This window comes from Heterodontus francisci, chromosome 2 (genome assembly GCF_036365525.1).
Source record: "Heterodontus francisci isolate sHetFra1 chromosome 2, sHetFra1.hap1, whole genome shotgun sequence".
Taxonomy (NCBI): Eukaryota; Metazoa; Chordata; class Chondrichthyes; order Heterodontiformes; family Heterodontidae; genus Heterodontus; species Heterodontus francisci.
In genome coordinates this window covers 31,614,145-31,635,910 of record NC_090372.1, presented here as the reverse complement: position 1 = coordinate 31,635,910, position 21,766 = coordinate 31,614,145, and the positions used below count along the sequence as shown (strand labels likewise).

At 41.4% G+C, this 21,766-nt stretch overlaps 1 protein-coding gene across 1 annotated transcript in view; it reads left to right on the top strand.

Moving 5' to 3' along the window:
• The window catches only part of LOC137383499 (oxysterol-binding protein-related protein 10-like), a 220,732-nt gene that overhangs the window by 75,774 nt on the left and 123,192 nt on the right, over nt 1-21,766 (top strand). The window contains exon 4 of the mRNA XM_068056511.1: nt 6,535-6,692. Coding sequence (XP_067912612.1) covers nt 6,535-6,692 — 158 coding nt within the window. The remainder of the gene's footprint in view (nt 1-6,534; nt 6,693-21,766) is intronic.

Sequence of the window (21,766 nt, the reverse complement as noted above, 5' to 3'; positions counted from 1 at the left end):
CCTTTTTCATAACTACCTTAAATTGTACAGAGTTATGGTCACTATCCCTGAAATGTTCCCCCATTGACACGTCTGCCACTTGTTTGGCTTCATTTCCTAGGATTAGGTCCAGTACTGCCCCTTCTCTTGTAGGACTTTCTACGTACTGGCTCAAAATGCTCTCCTGTATGCATTTTAAGAATTCCACCCCCTTTAAGCCTTTTGGACTAAGACTATCCCAGTTACTATTGGGGAAGTTGAAATCCCCTACTATTATTACCCTATTACTGTTTACACCTCTCTGAGATTTGCCTACATATCTGCTCCTCTATCTCTCCCTGACTATTTGGAGGCCTGTAGTACACTCCCAGCCAAGTGATTGTCACCTTTTTGTTTTTAAGTTCTACCCATATGGTCTCATTTGAGGAACCTTCTAAGATATCATCACTCCTTACTGCAGTAATTGACTCCTTGATCAACAGTGCAATGCCACCTCCTCTTTTACCCACTTGCTTGTCTCACCTGAAGATTCTATACCCTGGAATATTGAGCTGCCAGTCCTGCCCCTCCCTCAACCATGTCTCTGTGATAGCAATAATATCATAATGCCATGTGCTAATCAACGCCCTCAATTCATCTGCCTTACTAGTAAGACTCCTTGCATTAAAATAGATGCAATCCAGCCATGCATTTTTCACTTGTGCCTTAACAGGTCTATATTTGCTCTGCCTTGCAGACTGACTTAGTTTCTCTTCTATATTTGACTGTGCATCACCCCCTACTGTACCTCCATTCTGTATCCCATCCCCCTGCCAAATTAGTTTAAACCCCCCCCCAACAGCACTAGCAAACCTCCCAGCAAGGATGTTGGTCCCGTTCCGGTTCAGGTGCAACCCATCCAACTTGTACAGGTCCCACCTATGCCAGAAACAGACCCAGTGATCCAGGAAACTAAAGCCTGCCTGCACCATCTCTTCAGCCACGCATTCATCTGCTTTATTCTCCTATTCCTATGCTCACTAGCACGTGGCACCGGGAGTACTCCAGAGATTACAACCTTGACAGGGTGAATGTGGAGGGGATGTTTCCTCTTCTGGGTGAGTCCAGAACTAGGGGGCACTGTTTGAAAATTAGGGGTCGCCCTTTTAGAACAGAGACGAGGAAAAAAAAATTTCTCAGAGGGTTGTGCGAGGGGCCATTGATTCATTTGCCTAACAAGAATCTATCTACCTCCACCTTAAAAATTATCGGGGGTAGATGGGAGTGTGGAACTTGAGACAGAAACAGATCAGCCATGATCTTATTAAATGGCGGAGCAGGCTCGACGGGCTGAATGGCCTACTTCTGCTCCTAATTTGTATGGTTGTAGGGGTTAGGTATGAGTATACTATCATCTCCAATCCTTTCAGCCCCTTGGCTCACCATAGCCTCAGCCTCAGGACATGCAGCCATACCTGTTGCACCTCGGTTAGCTTTGGTTGTCTGCTATCTTGTGTGTGAGAGAGAGGGAAGTGTTTCAGTGAGTGTGGGGTGATGTGACAGTCATGGTTGAATAGCTGACAGTGTATGTGCAAGGTGTGAGATATGGGTGTGAGGCTTGCAGCAGTGCTAAGTGTGTGAGGGTGAAGTAATGAATGTTAAGTATGAGTCGTGATTGATGGAAATTGTTGGTAGGTGAGAGATGATGATGTGGTGCATTGAATAGTGTGTCAGGATAATTGTGCAGTTACTAGAATGTGGCATTTGAAGATGCATTCATGAAACTTGATCACTCGTATGAGGTCATTGAACTTCTTTCAGCATTGCATCCAGGTCCTCAGGATTATACTGCTGACATTACATTGACCTACACAGCTATCTGCTCCCATTGCCTTCTCAGAGTTTGTCTGGAGGGCCTCCTGGCCCCCTGTGGACCCTGAAGAACCTTGGAAACTTGCTCCAGATCTATCCCCCCTCCTTTTTGAACAAGGGTGTAATATTTGCAATCCTCTCATCTGGCACAATGCCCATATCCAAGGAGGATCGAACGATTTTGGTTAGAGTTTCTTCTGTCTCCACCCTAGCTTCAGTGATCTAGGCTGGAGCCATCTGGACTGGGCGATTTGTTAATTTCGAGTGATGTCAAACTATTTATTACCTCCTTTCTATTTTTATCCTATCGAATATTAACTGCAACATTAGCTTAATCTTCTTTCATGAAGATGGATGCAAAGTACTCATTCAGTATTTCAGTCGTGACTTCTGCCTCCATGGGGATTTTTTTTGTCCCTAATCAACCCCACCATTCCGTTAACTATCCTTTTACTTCCTTTTAAGTATTTAACTTTTTATATGTTGATATATCTATGATACTGATTCTTAGTTTTCGAGATTCTTAAGGAAAAAATTGATAAACTAAGGCTGCTCAACCTCAAAGAGATGTTTGTTGTCCTTATAGAGGTGCATAATATGCTTATGTGGACTATGAAAGTAAATATGAAACAATATGCAACAAGCTTAGAGGGCACAGATTCAGAGCAGTGACAGACAAATTTAGGAGAACTGGGTGTAAGGATATCTTTATATATGAGCAATATCTTCTACTTAGGAAAGATGGTTGAGTCAACAACATTGGACTTATTTAAGAAACCTCTCCATGCTGTGTGGGTAGAACAGTAGAGTTGGTAATATTGAAGGATGAAATCAAATGAGTTGAAGGGCCAACTTCACCGAACCTATTTTTAATCTTGAAAACTGGGTACATTTATTAATGGTTTGCTGCTTCTGAACTGTATTTTCAGATCATTGCCCTTTATAATGATTCTAAAATAACATTTTAAAAAATATCACTGCCCTATGAATCTTAGCACAAGTAGCAAGTTTCTGTAGTCCCAAAGCCAAAAAATACTTATTGTATAATCTATAGAATTACAGAATTTTACAGCACAGAAAGAGGCCATTTGTCCCATTGTACCTATGCTGGCTCTTTGAAACAGCTATCCAATTAGTCCCACTCCCTGCTCTTTTCCTGCACCCCTGCAAATTTTTTCTCTTTCAAGTATATATCCAATTCCCTTTTGGAAGTTACTATTGAATCTGCTTCCACCACCCTTTCATGCAGAGCATTTCGGATTCGAATGCTATGACTATTTCCTTAAGATTTTATTATGAGAAACAACTAGGGTACAGTTGAGTGTGATAAAGTGCAAAACTGTATCCACAGAACAGCAAAATAAAAGCAAAATACTGCGGATGCTGGAAATCTGAAACAAAAACAAGAAATGCTGGATTCACTCAGCAGGTCTGGCAGCATCTGTGGAAAGAGAAGCAGAGTTAACGTTTCGGGTCAGTGACCCTTCTTCGGAACTGACAAATATTAGAAAAGTCACAGATTATAAACAAGTGAGGTGGGGGTTGGGCAAGAGATAACAAAGGAGAAGGTGCAGATTGGACCAGGCCACATAGCTGACCAAAAGGTCACGGAGCAAAGGCAAACAATATGTTAATGGTGTGTTGAAAGACAAAACATTAGTACAGAATAATGCTTTGTCTTTCAACACACCATTAACATATTGTTTGCCTTTGCTCCGTGACCTTTTGGTCAGCTATGTGGCCTGGTCCAATCTGCACCTTCTCCTTTGTTATCTCTTGCCCAACCCCCACCTCACTTGTTTATAATCTGTGACTTTTCTAATATTTGTCAGTTCCGAAGAAGGGTCACTGACCCGAAACGTTAACTCTGCTTCTCTTTCCACAGATGCTGCCAGACCTGCTGAGTGAATCCAGCATTTCTTGTTTTTGCCACAGAACAGCACATCAGTATAAACTTCTGTTTTCCCCTTTTCCATCCTGCGTTGACCAACAACCCGTTTATTTCCGTACATTAGCAGCTATAGGTCCAACACAACAAACATAAATAATTTCAGATAATTTTGTTGGAAATGTTCATTTGATAACTCTAACTACACTTTAAAGGCCTGCTACCCAACCCGAACCCAACGGGACCCGACGACGTGTTGGAGTCGGGTTGGGTCGGGCCCCTCTTCTGGTGCGGCTTTCGAACTCTGGTCGGGTCAGGCCGAGTCCGGGTTGGGCTCGGCTCAGGTCGGGCCGGATGCACACAGTAAGTGCTCTGCTGGTAAGTATTAAAAATAAAAAACTTACCTGAGCTGGGAGTCTGGGACGAAACTGAGTCTGCGCAGTGAGCGAGTGACGCCACTATGACGTCATCACGCATGCGCTGCAGATTCTTGGAGCTTCCCAGTCAGAGGGCCAGTAAAGGGATAGTCGAGTGGGGTCGGGTCGGGCTCGGGTCGAAATTGGAGGAACTTGGGCCAGCTCAGGCTCGGGTCCGCTGTGGATCGGTCGGATTCGGGTCGGGTTCTTTTTCCCAACCTACACTTACTTGCCATACTATTCAGCTGCCATGTCCGATCTTGCAATGCAGTTCCTCACATAGGTTAGATTATTGGTGGGGAACGTAATCAGAGAGCAGAGTTTTACAACATTCCTTTTTGAATCAGTTTGTCTTGTGCATCAAAGTACACGAAAAACCAAGCAGCAATTGCTTGTTTTCTACTCCATTCACTATTTGACAGGACTTTCAGAGACAGGTTCTTAATTTTTGCATCGCCAAGTCACTGTTGCATGTCTGTTTTGGACTTAAGTGGAAGTATATCAGATAAGCAAGGAGCTAATGGGAGGAAAAATCCGGTAACAGTCTCTATCACGAGGGACAAAGTATTTGACAAACTAATGGGACTAAAGGCAGACAAGTCGCCAGAACCTGATGGCCTGCATTCAAGGATTTTAAAGGAAGTGGCTGCAGAGATAATGGAGGCATTGGTTGAAATATTCCAGAACTCACTGGATTCAGGTAGGGTCCCAGCGGATTGGAAAACCACTAATGTGACACCCTGTTCAAGAAGGGAGGGAGACAAAAAGCAAGAAACTATAGTCAGTCAGTCTAACATCGGTTGTTGGGAAAATGCTAGAGTCCATTATTAAGGAAGAAATAGCAGGACATTTAGAAAAGCTGAACGCAATCAAACAGTCAACATGGTTTTGTGAAAGGGAAATCATGTTTGACAAATTTGCTAGAGTTCTTTGAGGATATAACAAGCAGAGTTGATAAAGGGGAACCGGTAGATGTAGTGCATTTGGATTTCCAGAAGGCATTCAGTAAGGTGCCACATAAAAGATTATTGCACAAGATAGGAGTATTGGGGGTAATGTATTAGCATGGATTGAGGATTGGTTAACTCACAGAAGACAGAGTCAGGATTAATGAGTCTTTTTCAGGTTGGAAAGACCTAACTAGTGGAGTGCCACAAGGATCAGTCCTAGGGCCTCAATTATTCACTATCTATATTAATGACTTGGAGCAGAGGGCAGAGTGTAATATATCCAAATTTGCTGATGGTACAAAAATAGGTGGGAGCGCATGTTGTGATGAGGACATAAGGAATTTGCAAAGGGATATAGATAGGTTGAGTGAGTGGGCAAAAACTTGGCAGATGGAGTTTAATGTAGGAAAGTGTGAGGTCATGCACTTTGGTAGGAAGAATCAAAAAGTAGACTATTATTTAAATGGAGAGAGACTCTATTAAAAAAAAAAGTGCAGCACAGAGAGATCTGGGTGTTCTGGTGCATGAAACACAAAAAGTTAGCATGCAGGTGCAGCAAGTAATTAAGAAAGCAAATGGAATTTTGGCCTTTATTGCTAGGGGGTTGGAGTTTAAAAATAGGGAAGTCTTGTTACAACTGTACAGGATATTGGTGAGGCAGCACCTGGAGTACTGTGTACAGTTTTGGTCCCCGTATTGATAAAAGGATATACTGGCATTGGAGGCAGTTCAAAAGAGATTCACTAGACTGATTCCTGGGATGAAGGGGTTGACTTATCAAGAACGGCTAAACAGGTTAGGCCTTTATTCATTAGAGTTTAGAAGAATGAGGGGTGATCTTATTGAAACGTACAAGATTCTGAGGGGGCTTGACAGGGTAGATGTTGAGAAATTGTTTCCACTAATGGGGGAATCTCGAACTAGGGGACATAGTTACAGAATAAGGGACACTCATTTAAAGCTGAGATGCGAAGGAATTTCTTCTCTACCCCAGAGAGTTGTGGAGGCTAGATCACTGAAAGTATTTAAAGAGGAGGTAGATAGATTTTTGAAATGCCGGGGAGTTGAGGGCTATGAGGAGTTGGCATGAAAGAGGAGTTGAGGTCAGGGGCAGATCAGCCATAATTTTATTGAATGGCAGGGCAGGCTTGAGGGGCCGAATGGCCTACTCCTGCTCCAGTTTCTTATGTTCTTATAACATACAGCAATGACTGCTGATGCAAGAATTAAAAACCTGTCGCTGGAAGTGCTGTGTAATAGTTTTCAAAACAAAATCTACAACATATCAGTTGTCTCACCCTAAACATTCCTGCATAGATAATCTATGAACTAAATCATGTGAACCAGACTGCAGATATGCCAAGTATTTTTTAATAACTTTATTGCAGATGAAACAGGTTTCCTTCCAAAAAGTGGGCTTAGTAATATTCTGCTACATTTTTTTTTCCAGACGGTGTGCTAGGATGGCAAGGACCAAGGTCTCGTTCAGCCGAGCAGCTGAAGAATGGAAATGTGTGCTCTTCACCTTCTATGCCTTCAAGCAGTGTAAACATTGTGTGGTCTGCAATGCCCAGTCAAGTCAAACTAGGGCTGCAGCAGCCCTCTGAGGTAAGTGGAATAAGGATTTTACTTTTTCAGTGTAAGAATAAATAAAAGGTCTCAGTACTGTGGGACAGTTGAGATAGTTTATCATCGCAATTTCTTATTTTGTAATTTAATCTAAAATGAAAGATACATGACAACATGGACTGATAAACGGCCTGTTTCCATGTTGTAATTTTTATGTAACTGAATATTGTCTTATGTATGAGGTTGAGATGATGGGGGATAATTTCTTTTCGAACAGACTTTTTGAATTACAATTGTGCAACAAATTGGGAAGTTGGGAACAGTTTGCTAATATCACGACTTCTCCAATAACTTCATATCAGGTTTGGATAAAGGTTATAATAGCCCAAGGATATGTGTCTTTGTTATGAAAATATTGTTAAAATGTTCATGTTCTGTAAATGTAAACTTGTGAGCTGACCATTAGTAGCTATGCAAGATTCCTCAAAAGATCTTTTCTGCAGTGGAAAAAAGTCTGACTCTTAGTGATTTCTCACAATGTTATCACTGTGGCCAGGTGTTCAGAGATGTAAGTTGGAATCACACTTTTGAACTACGTACCACATTGCTGTCTTGTTTGACATTTTTTATATATTTGACTGATTAAACCTGCAATCAGTCAAAACTGTTAAATTCTTTCGTATGTCTAGGTAAATTATATACATAAAGTCAAAAGGCTGGTGTCTGCCTTGTGTCCATTATGTCACAACTTTACAGGAGTCACGCCTGTTGGGAAATTATGATTTAAAGAAAGACGTGTATCATCGGAGTTGCAGGTTTTATTCTGTACCTATAGAATTCCAATACCCTGAGTACGCGGTGACAAGCAAGGCACTTGTACTTCAAACATTCAATTTGTTTGTGTTTTTGTTCCACTTAAACTAATGTAAATAAAAAAAATTGAACTGTTATTTGGGATGAGGTATCTGTGTTGTTGAAGAGTTGTGGCAAGGCCAGAAGGCATTGGCTGGAACCACTTGGTTGTTGAGTCAGCCAAACTTAGACCATGGCAAATGACCACGAGGTCAGGTGCTCATCTTTGATGATTCAGCTGTGCTTGAGTGGCAAGAGAACCTCCCTGGTTTCTTCTATAGCGTGATAGAGTCTTCGCATGTAAACTGAGTTATTTACAGCTTGTGTTTAAATTTTTTTGAGATGGCACCTAATTTAAAATTGAAACTTGAGGCTTCCAGGTACTGGGAAGTCAAACCTAGGTTAGACAAACAAACAGTCTTGTGACTGAGAACAAACAGACTGTTTTTTTTTAAACCAAGGACATGTGACTAGGGCTAAGGTTTCAGTTTCACAAGAAGCCAGCTGCAGTGGATGGAAATATCAGCCAGTTATTGTTTAAACAGACAGGCTGAGAACTGCAGGGTTTTGTGCTTCCATAGAGGCTGCTTGGAATGAAAGCATCTGGTTGAAGCAGTTGTTTTGACTGCAGGCAGAGGAGCCTGGACTGAGGATGACCATTTGGGAATGAACTACTTCCAATGCATTTACATCCTTCCTTAAATAAGGAGACCAGTACTGTACACAGTATTCCAGATGTGGTCTCACCAATGCCCTGTATAATTGCAGCATAACCTCCTACTTCTGTATTCAATTCCCCTCGCAATAAATGATATTCTATTAACTTTGTAATTACTTGCTGTACCTGCATACTAACCTTTTGTGATTCATGCACTAGGACATCCAGATCCCTCTGCATCTCCGAGCTCTGCAATCTCTCACCATTTAATAATATGCTTCTTTTTTATTCTTCCTGCCAAAACTAACAATTTCACATTTTCCCACATTATACTCCATTTGCCAGATCTTTGCCCACTCACTTAACTTATCTAAGGGGGGCAGAGAGAGAGGGGGACAGAGCGAGAGACAGAGATGGGGGAGGCAGAGAGAGAGCGGTGGGGGAGGCAGAGAGAGAGAGGGGGGGAGGCAGAGAGAGAGGGGGCAGAGAAAGAGAGCGAGGGGGGCAGAGAAAGAGAGAGAGAGAGCGAGGGGGGGGGGCAAAGACAGAGAGAGGGAGCAGAGGGAGAGATGGAGGGGGCAGAGAGTGAGAGAGAGGGGGCAGAGAGAGAGAGTGGGGGAGACAACACAGAGAGGGGGACACAGAGAGACAGACAGAGAGAGGGAGAGAGAGTGATCAAGATTACTCCTGACAGACGGGCATCTATTCGGAATACTCCACATCACTACAAGTGTGCAGGCAAACATTGACTACATGTGCAAGCAAAAAAATGCCAGGTATCTCACTAAATTAGTGTCCAATATAGTGACAAGAAAGTAAGTCAATAAATTAATCTTTCTTTTAAAGCTTCTTGACAAAAATTCACATTTGTTGTTGTTTTGATGAATAGTAAAATAAATTTTTAATGCCTTTATCTTTCCGAAATTGTCTCACCAGTCCCCTATGTAAGACAAAAATAGTAACGTGGCACCCCCCACCCCCCACGTGAAAAGCTGGACAACCCTGACTTAGAGAGCGACACACTATACAAACATGCTCCTCCAAACTCAACAAACACAGTTTCAGTCTGTTCCTATATATAGGAGCACAAGTGAATTCTCAGTTAAAGACCACCACCTGAATATAATTAAACCCTATTAATTTACAATTAACAGTTGGTAGACAAATTACTGGAAAGAAATACTCAAGGTCAGTATGCATCGTCATTTAGAAAGGCATGGATTAATCAAGGACATGGATTTGTTAAGGAAAGGTCTTCTCTGACTAACTCTATGAATTTTTTGTCGAGGTAACAGGAGTGTTATGACTTCAGAGAGATCGTCAACGTGAAAAATACGGGAATGAACCCCCAGATCAGGTTCAAGAATTGCATGGCAAGATTTCACTTTGATTATAACTAAAAGAAATCCCCAATTAAATGAATAGCACTTTGTAAGTAGCTGATACCCCAAATTATAAAGAAAGGTATATTCTTTACTTATTAAAATACTTGAAAACCTCACACCACACTTGTGCATTACAGTCCTTTTTGATGGCGAAACCCTTTGTGGTTAAAAGTCCCAAGCTCTCCCAGTTGCATTGGGTTGGAGTTCCCAGACTATTTTCCTCGCTCACTTCTCCAAGCACTTCCAGCCTGATGCCTGGAATCAGGCATTTCCTGGTGATCCTGCTACTCTTCTACTTCTCTGCAAGCTTTGACTTTCAAACAGGTTCAAGTCTTTGCAGCCTTTTACTGTAACAGGCTTCTGAAAGCAAATATCTCCTCTCTCTCTCTCTCTCTCTTTTGGGACGCAACTACTGGTTTCTTCCCTTACAGCCTGCTGTGAGGCTGCAACTGCTGAGTTTCCTTCTTCCAGCCTGCCTCCAGGCCACAACTGTTGATTTCTTCTCTTACAGCCTGTTTGCCTTCAGAAAGTCTGTTAAATTTATCTGGACTCAGAAATCAATAGCTGATTGCAGTTCCAAAAATGCAGAATCCAGAGGTCTGATTTCAGAAAGTCTCTTGGGCCTATCCATTGTTCCGAGGTGCTAACAGCTGCCTGGTACATTTCCATCTTCCAAATTACTGACTCCTTTTTTTATGAACCGAAAGCCTGGGAGGGCGAAACCCATTGTTCAGATGTTGGGCTCGCAGTCTGTTTTTTCGAAGAAAGTCTTCGATCTGTGTTCTCTGTTGTCCTGTTAACCTTTCACAGCGTAGAGGTGAGGTCGCCTGACCTTCCGGATTCCATCTTGAACTTTTAAAAATCACAATTTTTAAAACATAATCATGTTCAAGGTTCAGCGTTTATAACAGGAGGGTCAATGAGGGTAGCTTGTTTGATGTCGTCGACATGGATCTTAGCAAGGCTTTTGACAGGACACACATGGCAGACTAGTCAGTAAAGTAAGAGCCGATGTAATCCAACGGCAAGTGGCAAGTTAGATCCAAAATTGGCTCAGTGGCTGAAGGCAAAGGGTAATGGTTGATGGGTGTTTTTGTGACTGGAAAGCTGTTTCCATTGGGATTCTGCAGGGTTCAGTATTTGCTTTTGCTTTTCGTGGCATGTATCAATGATTTAGATTTAAATGTGGGGGCATGATTAAGAAGTTTTCAGATAAAAAAAATTGGTTGTGTAGTCGATAGTGCGGAAGAAAGCTGTAAACTGCAGGAAGCTGCCAGTGGACTAGTTATTTGGGCAGAAAAGTGACAAATGGAATTCAGTCCAGAAAAATGAGAGGTAATGCATTTGTGGGGAGCAAAAAAGCAAAGGAATACACACTAAATGGTAGGATACTGAGAAATGTAGAGGAACAAAGTGACCTTTGAGTGCATGTCCACAGATATCTGAAGGTAGCCGAACAGGTAGATAAGACAGTTAAGAAGGCATACAGGATACTTTCCTTTATTAGCAGAATATTCGATCATGAAGGTTATGCTAGAACTGTATAAAAAAAACTAGTTAGGTCAGAGTTAGAGCGCCTGTGTACAATTCTGGTCACCGCATTACAGGAAGGATGTGATTGCACTAGAGGGGGTACAAAGGAGATTTACGAAGATGTTACCAGGAACGGAGAATTTTTGTCACGAGGAAAGATTTGATGGGCTGAGGTTTTTTCCTTTGGAAATGAAGAAACTGAGGGGAAATTTAATTAAGGGGCCTAGATAGAGTGGGTAGGAAGGACCTATTTCTCAAATCAGAAAGGTCAATAACTATGGGGCATAGATTTGAAGTAATTGGCAGAAGGATTAGAGGAGAATTGAGAAGTTATTTCACCCAGAGGGTGGTGGGGGTCTGGAACCCACTGTCTGAAAGGGTGGTAGAGACAGAAAGCCACAACGCATTTTTAAAAATGCTTGGATAAGTACTTGAAGTGTTGTAATCTACAGTTCTATCGACCAAGAGCTATAAAATGGGATTAGGCTGAATTACTCTCTTTCCACTTTTACAGACACGATGGAACAAATGGCTTCCTTCTGTGCCATAAATTTTCTATGTTTCTACCTGTCTTCTTCCTTCCATCAAAGCCTTCCTGAGTCACAAGCTACTGTGGCCTTAGTGCGCCTCCCTTTGAAGAGGGGCAGGCTGCCTTTTAGAAGTGTATAGTAACTGTATGTCATGCTAGCCATGTACACTGCTGTTGAGCGTGCAGCCAATCAGCGCATTTCATGCTGGGCTGCATGCTACAATCATGTTGATGAGGCAGGCAGCACAATTTGCCTGCTGACTGCTTCAAAGGAACTGGGCACAGGTAATTGCACCCGAAAACGGGTCTTATTGAATTTCTCCACGAATCTTGATTTCAAAATAGTAAGCAGAAATGGGAATATATAAGACAATTAGTTTATTTTTAATAGAGAAAGATCAAGAGAGGAAAGTTTAGAGAAGCACTGGCCATATTGGTATTGATAAAATGGAGAGACAAATGGGTTGCACAGAGAGAGAAAGAGGTTGCAGGCTAGTGTTTAAAAAAAAACTTTAACAACTCAAGAGTTTCATTTTCAAATCAGAAGAATGTTGAAAAATGAAGGAAGATTGAGAATACAGACATCGATGATGAGCAGCATTAGCTGTTAGATTTTCAAGAGCCATAAAGGGTAACCTTACTTCTCTCAACCTTTTCCCTTCTCTCACAAAACTGAAAAGGTTGGTGTCACCTAATTACTGCTGCCCGATTTTCACGATTTTCAGTATGAAACTTTGTCAGGCCATTCTTTAGAACTACCAAGTGTGACATATGGTACTCTAACCATTTGACAAGTGCTGCACACTCTCTGAATGAGGTTATCTTGCTTGTGACATGCTAAGGGATAGAAAAAGTGTTGTATGTAAGACACAATAGCATCTAAAATTCTGAGCTGATGTAAATTTTCAAATCCTGATATCTTTTTACTGCTGAAAATTGCAGAATAAGAAAAATGGGGAACTACTAATAGTTTTTACCAAAATTTATACTCATTCATGAAGCATCATCTTGTTACTGGCACTGAATTGTACCCAGAGTTCTCAAAGTTACTAGAAATGAAGTGCATGGTCACATTGTAGTAATTAAAGAGTTTTCTAAGTGCAAGAAATGAACACTGAGTTATTTGTTTAAATGGTTCATGAACTTTTACGCCTTGTGCAGGCCAGTAAACAAAATGGTGAAGCCAAGCTTATTGAGTTTTCTTGGACCTTGAACATCATAACTGCAGATAACTTGTGTGATAGAAACCAGTTTAATACTTTTCTGTGAAACTGTCTGAGTACTGCGCCATTAGCAAAAAAGAATAAGAAACAATATATTTTTCAGATTTATAAACAAAATAGTTCCAAACCCTAGTCACAACTGTGCTTAGTCTCATAGTTTAATTCAAAATGCTTCTAATTAATTATTTCCCAATATCTAAAACTGTGTAATATCTGGCCTCCCTCAATCCTCTTATCAAGTACAGGCTTTTAAAAACTAAGCTTCATACTCATCACTACTTCCTAGTTTACGTTGTCTTCTCTGCTTCCGTTTTCAACTTTGGTATCCTGAAGCATAAACTTTGACTTTTTATCTAAGCTTCTCTGTTAAATCACTCAATATTTATAAATATATTTTAAAATGATTCATTAAAATAAATAACTTTCATCAGAGACTCTCCTTAAAAAATTTGTCTTCTAGTCCAAAATCTTGATTTCCCCAAATTTGTATGATGAAAGTCTGGAATTCTCAGTATTTTTATTCAGTTTATTTTTTCAGAGCTAGGCTTCATGCTTGCTACCTGTTAGATGCATCTTGAGATTAACATTTTTTATGTGCAAGCATTCCCGGTGATCAGTTTCTTCCGCAGTGCTGCAGAATGAAGCATTCCTACATTGTGCCACTGCCCAAATTAGATAGGGCATTTAACGTGCTCCACACTATAGGACCCTTAGTGATCCTCAAGTCGGAGATTGTGAGACTCTGAGCTCAGAGGAGACATCCACTGAATATGGGAGAGTTGTCTGAACGCTGCATAACAATAATTAGGGAAAAAACCAACAGGCACTTGGAGAGGTTTGAGTTAATTAAGGTGAGCCAGCACTGATTTGTAAAAGGCAGATTGTGCTTGACTAATCTAATTTAATTTTTTGATGAAGTAACAGACAAGGTTGATGAAGGGAATGCAATCGATGTTGGCTGTATGGATTTTAAGAAAGCTTTTGACAAAGTACCATATAATGGTTAACAAAATTGATGCTATAGGTGGGTCAGTGTCAGCTTGGATAAAAAAAATTGGCTTAAGGGCAGAAAACAGCAAGTTGTGGTAAATGACAGTTTAGCAGAATGGAGGAAGGTAGATAGTTGTACTTCCCAAGATTCAGTGCTGTCCCTCTGCTTTTTTAAATATATATATATATGAGTTGGATATTGGAATACAGAATAAAATTTCAAAATTTGCCAATGATACCAGACTTGGAGGTGTGGTAAACAGTGAGGATGATACAAATTAACTGCAACAGGGCATAGATAGACTAGCAGAGTAGGCTAACAGAATGGGCAGACAAGTGACAGATGGAATTTAATACAGAGAAATGTGAGGTGATGCATTGGGCAAAAGGTATAGGGCAAGGCAATATAAACTTAATGGCACAGTTCTGAAGAGTGTGCAGGGACAGAGGGACCTGGGAGTCCATGTGCACAGATCCTCGAAGGTGTCAGGACATATTGAGAGAGTAGTTAGCAATGCATAAGGAATCTTGGTCTTCATAAGTGGAGGTATTGAGTACGAAAGCAGGGAAGTTATGCTGAACCTTTATAAATGTTTGGTTAGGCCTCAAGCATCCAGTTCTGGCCTAACACTTTAAGAAAGATGTGAGGGTCCGTGAGAGGGTGCAGAGGAGATTTATGTGAATGGCTTCAGAGAGGAGGGATTTTATCTACAAGGTTAGGTTGGAAGAGCTGGGGTTGTTCTCCTTGGAGCAAAAGCAATTGAAGGAGATTTGATAGAGATATGCAAGGTTATGACAGGTTTAGGTAAGTTAGACAAATAAAAACTGTTCTCATTAGTTGATGGTATAAGACTAGGGGACACAGATTTAAGATTTTGGGCAAGAGATGCAGGGTGAATGTGAGGAAGAATATTTTTATGTAGCAAGTGGGAGCACCTGGAACTTGCTGCCTATGAGGGTGGTGGATGCAGAGACAATGAATGATTTCAAAAGAAAATTAGATGGGCACTTGAGAGAAATAAACTTGCAGGACTACCGTGATAGAACAGGGTAATGAGACCGACTGGATTGCTCTACAGAGAGCTGGCGTGGGCTCAATTGGCTGAATGGTCGCCTCCTATGCTATAATGACTCTGTGGGCTGGAATCGTTTTCCACGACGGGGGTCCTGGCGGCGGGCTGGAAGGCGGTGGGAGAACCTGCTTCCTTTGCAATTTAATGACGAGAAACCAATTAACTGCCCACCGCCTCTTTCAGGGACTCACTGTCGGCCAATTGGTGTTCACTGCCGTTACTGTAGGAGGCCTGCAGTGCTGAGGATGGAGGAGACTCTGGCACTCAGGTGAATGGGAACGGGGTTGCCAGGGCCAGTCAGGCAGGCCTCGACCACATTATTGGGTGGGGGGGGGAAATTGGTGGGGGATGCGGGGTGAGGAGTCTTGCCGGGGGTGCAACTATTGCTGCTGGGGGCCATGGATTGCCCCCAAAGCAGGCACATCCTCTGACACCACTAGGAGGCTGCCAGGTCTGATCTGGCGGCACCTCCATGCAATGACAGCCGCCCTCCGTCTTCCACAAAATCGAAGTGGAGGCAGGAGGCTGCCCTTAAGTGGCCATTAATTGGCAGGGGGCAAGGACAATATCAGGCACAGCACCCCTTGCCATTCTGTTTGCCCCCACTGCCTTTGTTCCTGTCTCCAAGGGCAGGATCCTGCTCTGTGACTCTATAGCAATTATTGCACTTTTAATGGAGTAAGAGTTGCATACTGTCCACACATGAACTTGTATAATGTGGAATATAATACTGAATATATGATTTCAAGGATGCAGATCTTGAGTTTATAGCCTCCCGCATTCCATTCCCTCATCCAACATAAGTACCTGCTGGATGCCAGCTCCTTACACGGTCACTTCGGTCATTCACTATTCTTTGGTTCCATTGTTGCAGTAGATCTGTGTAGTTGTATTCTGATTAAAACTACATATAAAGACCACTGCGGTCTTGAGAGGCTCCATGTTATTGCTGCTGATCATAATTGATTTTTCCAAAACTGGAGATACAAAGGAATGTATGATTTTAAAAAAAACTTGTCACACAGATGCACAAGTTATTGATGTCCCAATGCACTGTTTCCAGTAGTGGTTCACAGTTGCCGATGAATGAGTTTGTAACCAAAGCTGTGCAGCAATTGCAGGGCATCAGATAATGGCGAGATGCTGCCTCACAGGGAAGGCAGTAAAAGTTAGTGGGGAACTGTGCCAGATCACCCTTCTGCATCCTCTACTCAGCTGATCCAGGACACGATTGGCAGTGGCCTGGATCAAGCCTGGGATTGTCAGTTTAGTGGAGAATGGTGCATGGATTCAGTGAATCGAAGAAAGGGAAATTTGGTTCATTTTGGTAGGAAGAACAGTGATTCATTTTGGTAGGAAGAACAGTGATTCATTTTGTTCGGAAGAACATGGAAAGACAATACAGAATAAAGGGTACAATTCTGAAGGGGATGCAGGAGCAGAGGGACCTAGGTATATATATGCATAAGTCATTGAAGGTGGCAAGACTGGTTGAGAGAGCAGTTAATAAAGCATACAGTATGCTGGGCTTTTGAAGTGAATTATGACTTTAACCCCTTATAGGAAACTAAACAAAATCAGGAGTACATTCCTATGAATCTCCTCTAATTAAGTTCAAACCAGACAAATTCTTATAGACACTTATTTGGGTCTAGAGAATTGAACTAGCTTTCCCTCAAAGAAAGAAAACTAACAGAGAATATTACCATATTTTGGATAGCCTATTTTTAATAATTATGGCTAAGTCATAAATATCCCAGATATTATAAGGGTCTGGGAAACTTTCTTCAATTTGTATCTCTCCACCTAAGAAGACAGAGAGAGGGGGTTCTTGTAGTTGTGTACAGAATGCTACATGAGGCGATTTATTAACTTCTTTATATTAAAGAATTTTACATGCAATAGACTTTTAAGTGGCTATGTATATCATAATACCAAATATTATTGAGAGATGTAACACATAATCTTATTTCTAACATAGAATCCAAAAGTTTAACCTTGCTAATGTTAACAGCAAAATATTTTAGAATATCCATCAAAATTTAAAGTAAACTATGTCTTAAATTCCCCAAGTAAAGCATGGGGTGAGAAGTATTGTATGAGGAATTTCAACACTTCTAATTTTTTGCTTCAAATAGCCTCATGTTTATACTGTTTCTAAGGTGTCATATGACCTTTTAGCATATAGGCATTACCTTTCTGTGTGTTTATCTTGCTTTCAAGATCCATATTTGGTAGTATCATTAACTAACATCTCCACTTAATGTTTTACTGGAATTCCCCCTGTTGTTGAAGTTGTGAGCATTTATCTGGTCAAAATATTTGTGTGTGTTTTATGGTAGGTTGAACCCTCTTTGTGGGTCAATCTGCCTACATTTACCAACACCATCAATTAATTTAATTTATGGCTACCTTTTACTGATGTCACACAGGATATTTCAACATGCGTGTTTATCCGCCAAGACCTTGGCAACAGAGACACTGAAATGAATTTCCCAAATTAATCTATTGTAACAAGGACCTTGAAATTTTTGAACTCTACCTTCATAAAGGGGAATGTTAGTGAGTCTTGAAAACTCACCATTTATTCAATCTTTAATTTTAAAGGTATAATATATTAACTGTATGTAAATTCTACCTAATTAAGCCTATTATACCTATTTTCCATCACACTTTATTAATAGGGGCATAGAATACAAGAGCAAGGAAGTTATGTTGAACTTGTATAAGACACTAGTTCAGCCTCAGCTGCGCCACACTTGAGGAAAGACCTGAGGGCATTGGAGAGAGTACAGAAAAGATTCATGAGAATGGTTCCAGGGAAGAGGAATTTCAGTTATGAAGATAGATTGCAGAAGTTAGGACTGTTTTCCTTGGAGAAGAGAAGACTGAGAGGTGATTTAATAGAGGTATTCAAAATCATGAGGGGTCTGGACAGAGTAGATAGAGAGAAACTGTTCCCACTCATGAAAGGATCAAGAATGAGAGGGCACATATTCAAAGTATTTGGTAAGAGAGCAAAAGTGACAAGAGGAAAAACTTTTTCATGCAGCGAGTGGTTAAGGTCTTAAGCACTGTCTGAGAACGTGGTGGAGGCAGGTTCAATTGAAGCATTCAGAAGGGAATTAGACTATTATATGAAAAGGAAGAATGTGCAGGGTTATGGAGGGAAGGCAGGGGAATGGAACTGAGGGAGTTGCTCTTTCAGAGAGCTGGTGCAGACACGATGGGCCGAATGGCCTCCTGCGCTGTAACGATTCTGTGATTCTCTGAAAAAAGGACAAATAAAATGCAAGAAAAATTTGTAGCAAGCCACACAGGGAAAAACTAGGGAACAATTGTTAAAGCAGACAACCAAATTAAAGAATAATTTAATTGGGAAGAACAAATTTAGTTTTGTTTATAATATCAGTTTTTCTATTTTTATCTAAAATGACATTTCTGTGCAGTACTGAGGGAGTGTTGCTTTGTCTGAAGTGCTGTCTTCTGGATGAAATGTAAGCTGAGGCCCCATCTGCCTGGTCAGTTAGACATAAATAACCCTTTGGCACGATTCAAAGAGCAGGGAGTTCTCCCTCTTTGCTGGCCAGCATTCTTCCCTCAACAGCACTACCATTGATTTACTGTTTGTGCTCAAACTGGCTGTTGTGCTTGCCTATACAACAGCAGTTAGTGCACTTCAAAAGTAATCCATTGGTTGCAAAGTGCTTTGAAGATGTAATATGGTGTTATATAGATTTTTCTTTGTTTTGTGTGTCAGAGGAGAAAAGAGCTGATGGCTCTTAGACAATGGATTTTAGACAATAAGGAATTATGCAGGCTTAAAACTGTAAGTTACAGTGAAAAGAATGATTAACATGTTTATATTCGTGTAGTAATTTGTTTTCCTGTACTGAATCCAGGGCAATAGTGGAATTATAAACTTTAAAAAGTGTACTTTAACTTTTATCTATCAGGTGGCTCCTGATACGTGATTACTTTAAGATTAAATGCATAAAAATGCTTGGTTTAAACAAGCCTTTTTCCACAGCTTTATCTTAATTGACTCAATGTATAATGCAGATTGTTCTTTTTCCTTTTTCACCTCCTGCAATCAACCAGCAATTCTATCCGTAACTCTTGCCAGTACTTTTTTTTTATTTGTTTCATGGGATGTGGACATTGATGGCAAGGCCAGCATATGTTGCCCATCCCTAATTGCCCTCGAGAAGGTTGTGGTGAGCTGCCTTCATGAACCGCTACTTGTGAGCATAGGAGCTGGTGTAGGCCATTCATCCCCTCAAACTTGTTCCACCATTCAGATAATGGCCAATCTATACCTTAACTGTTTACCCACCTTTGATACATATCCCTAATTTTAAACACCTTTGATTCGATGACCTACTTAACTATCGAAACTCAGGGAATACAAGCCAAGTTTATGCAAACCCTCTTCATAATTTAACTCTTATAAACCCCAGCATTGTTCTAGTGAACCTGTGCTGCACTCCCTCCAAGGCCACTGTTAGCAAGTTTTTAACCATAAGATGGAAGTTGTATTGGGTATGTATGAGAGATTACAACAGAAGAAATTGCTGACATTTAAATTGTTCTATAATTAAACCAGTCACCTGATTTTTCAGCACTGAAGCCATTCATTATTTATTAATCCAATGGAATTCAATAACAATTAAGATTCAAAAGGCCAGTATGCAATTCTGGCTTAAATAAAAGGCTGTGCAACCAGGAAACTAAACCAAGATGCTTTGGATATTAAATAATAATAACTTACATTTATGTAGTGCATTTAAAGTAATAAAACGTCCCAAGCCACTTGACAAGCGCAGTATCAATAAAAACATTTTTGACATCAAGCCACAAAAAGAGATATAAGAACACAAGAAATAGGAGCAGGAATAGGCCATTTGGCCGCTCAAGCCTGCTCCGCTATTTAATAAGATAATTGCTGATCTGATTGTGGCCTTAACTCCACTTTCTTCCCTGTCCCTTATAACGCTTTAGTTCCTTGTAGATCAAAAATCTCTGTAGCTCAGCCTTGAATATATTCAATGACCCAGCCTCCACTGCTCTGTGGGGAAGAGAATTCCAAAGATTAACAACCCTCTGAGAGAAGAAATTCTTCCTCATCTCTGTCATAAATGGGAGACCCCTTATTTTTAAACTGTGCTCCCTAGTTCTAGATTCCCCCATGAGGGGAAACATCCTCTCAGCATCTACCCTGTCACGCCCCCTCAGAATCTCATTCTTATAAATTCTGGTGAGTATAGACCCAACCTATTCAACCTTTCCTTATTGACAACACCTTCATCCCAGGAATCATGCTAGTGAACGTTTTCTGAACTGCCTCCAATGCAAGTATATTCCTCCTTAAATAAAGAAACCAAAAGTGTACACAGTACTCTAGGTGCAGTCTCACAAACAACTTGTACCGTTGTAGCATGACTTCCCTACTTTTATAGTCCATCCCTCTTGCAATAAAGACCAACACCACCAGGTGGGAACACCACCACCTGCATGTTCCCCTCCAAGTCACACACCATCCTGACTTGGAACTATATCGCCGTTCCTTCACTGTCGCTGGGTCAAAACCCTGGAACTCCCTTCCCAACAGCACTATGGGTGTACCTACCCCACATGGACTGCAGTGGTTCAAGAAGGCAGCTCACCACCACCTTCTCAAGGGCAATTAGGGATGGGCAATAAATGCTGGCCTGGCCAGCGATGCCCACATCCCATGAATGAATAAAAAAAAAAATCAATTTGTCTTCCTAAGTGCTTGCCATACCTGCATGCTAACTTTGTGATTCATGGATGAGGACAACCCAGATCCCTCTGTACCGCAGCATTCTGCAGTGTCTTTCCATTTAAATAATCTGCTTCTCTATTCTGCCCACCATAGTGGACAACCACACATTTCCTACAGTATACTCCATCTGCCAAATTTTTGCCCACTCACTTAACCTATCTATATGCCTTTGCAGCCTCTTTGAGGGGAATTTTATGCTCGTCCCTTCAGGTGGATTTGGGGGCGGGCAGAGTGATATAATTAGGCGGGAGGTGTTTTCTTGAATTCCTGATGGCAGGATATTTTGGAAAAATTACGTCGGCGGCGGGTTTGCGGTGTTTCGGGGTTGCCCAGCGCGGTGGTGGATTGTAGCTTTGCATTCATTTAACTAACATGAATGCTCATTACCCTAAGCATAGTTACAATTTAGTCCTGCCTGCCAGATGAAGTGAGCGGCAAGAGATATTCCCATGCCACCCAGTTTACGATTGTTTCACCGTGGCTTGCAGCAGTCAGATTTGTGCAGTTGAGTCTCAGTTCTGTGCTCGTCTCTCTTTAACTCATCAGTTAAATTAACACCAGCATTGAAATGGATGTTTCCCTTCATGCCAGCATTACAGTGGATATTTGCCTCCAGGCTCGGTGCCAGCAAGGGTGAATCTTTTCAGGGGATGACGATGAAGGTATGGGCGGGGCTACATGGAGGAGCAGGGCAGGGTAGTCGGGGAAGGTGGGGCCGATGGGGTGCATGGAGGGAAGGGCAGGGCTGATCAGGTGCAGGGAGAAGCAGGGCAGGGTGTTGATTGGTTGCTGTTGATGCAGTAGATACATGTTGTCGACTGCGGGGGTGGTGGGCTGGTTATAGCAGTACAATGTGAAGATATTTTTGGCAAGGGCCTAAAGGGAGGATTGAGTGCTGTCAACCTCTGGGAGCTGTGGGCCAAATTGAGGCTACTAGCTAGCAGAGGGAATGCTCACAGTCAATAGGGGCAAATGGATTCTTCAATGGGAAAGGTCAGGACTGATGGGTGGGAAATCAACAACTTCATATAGAGGGGAACGGGACACTGCAACAATGGTTAGTT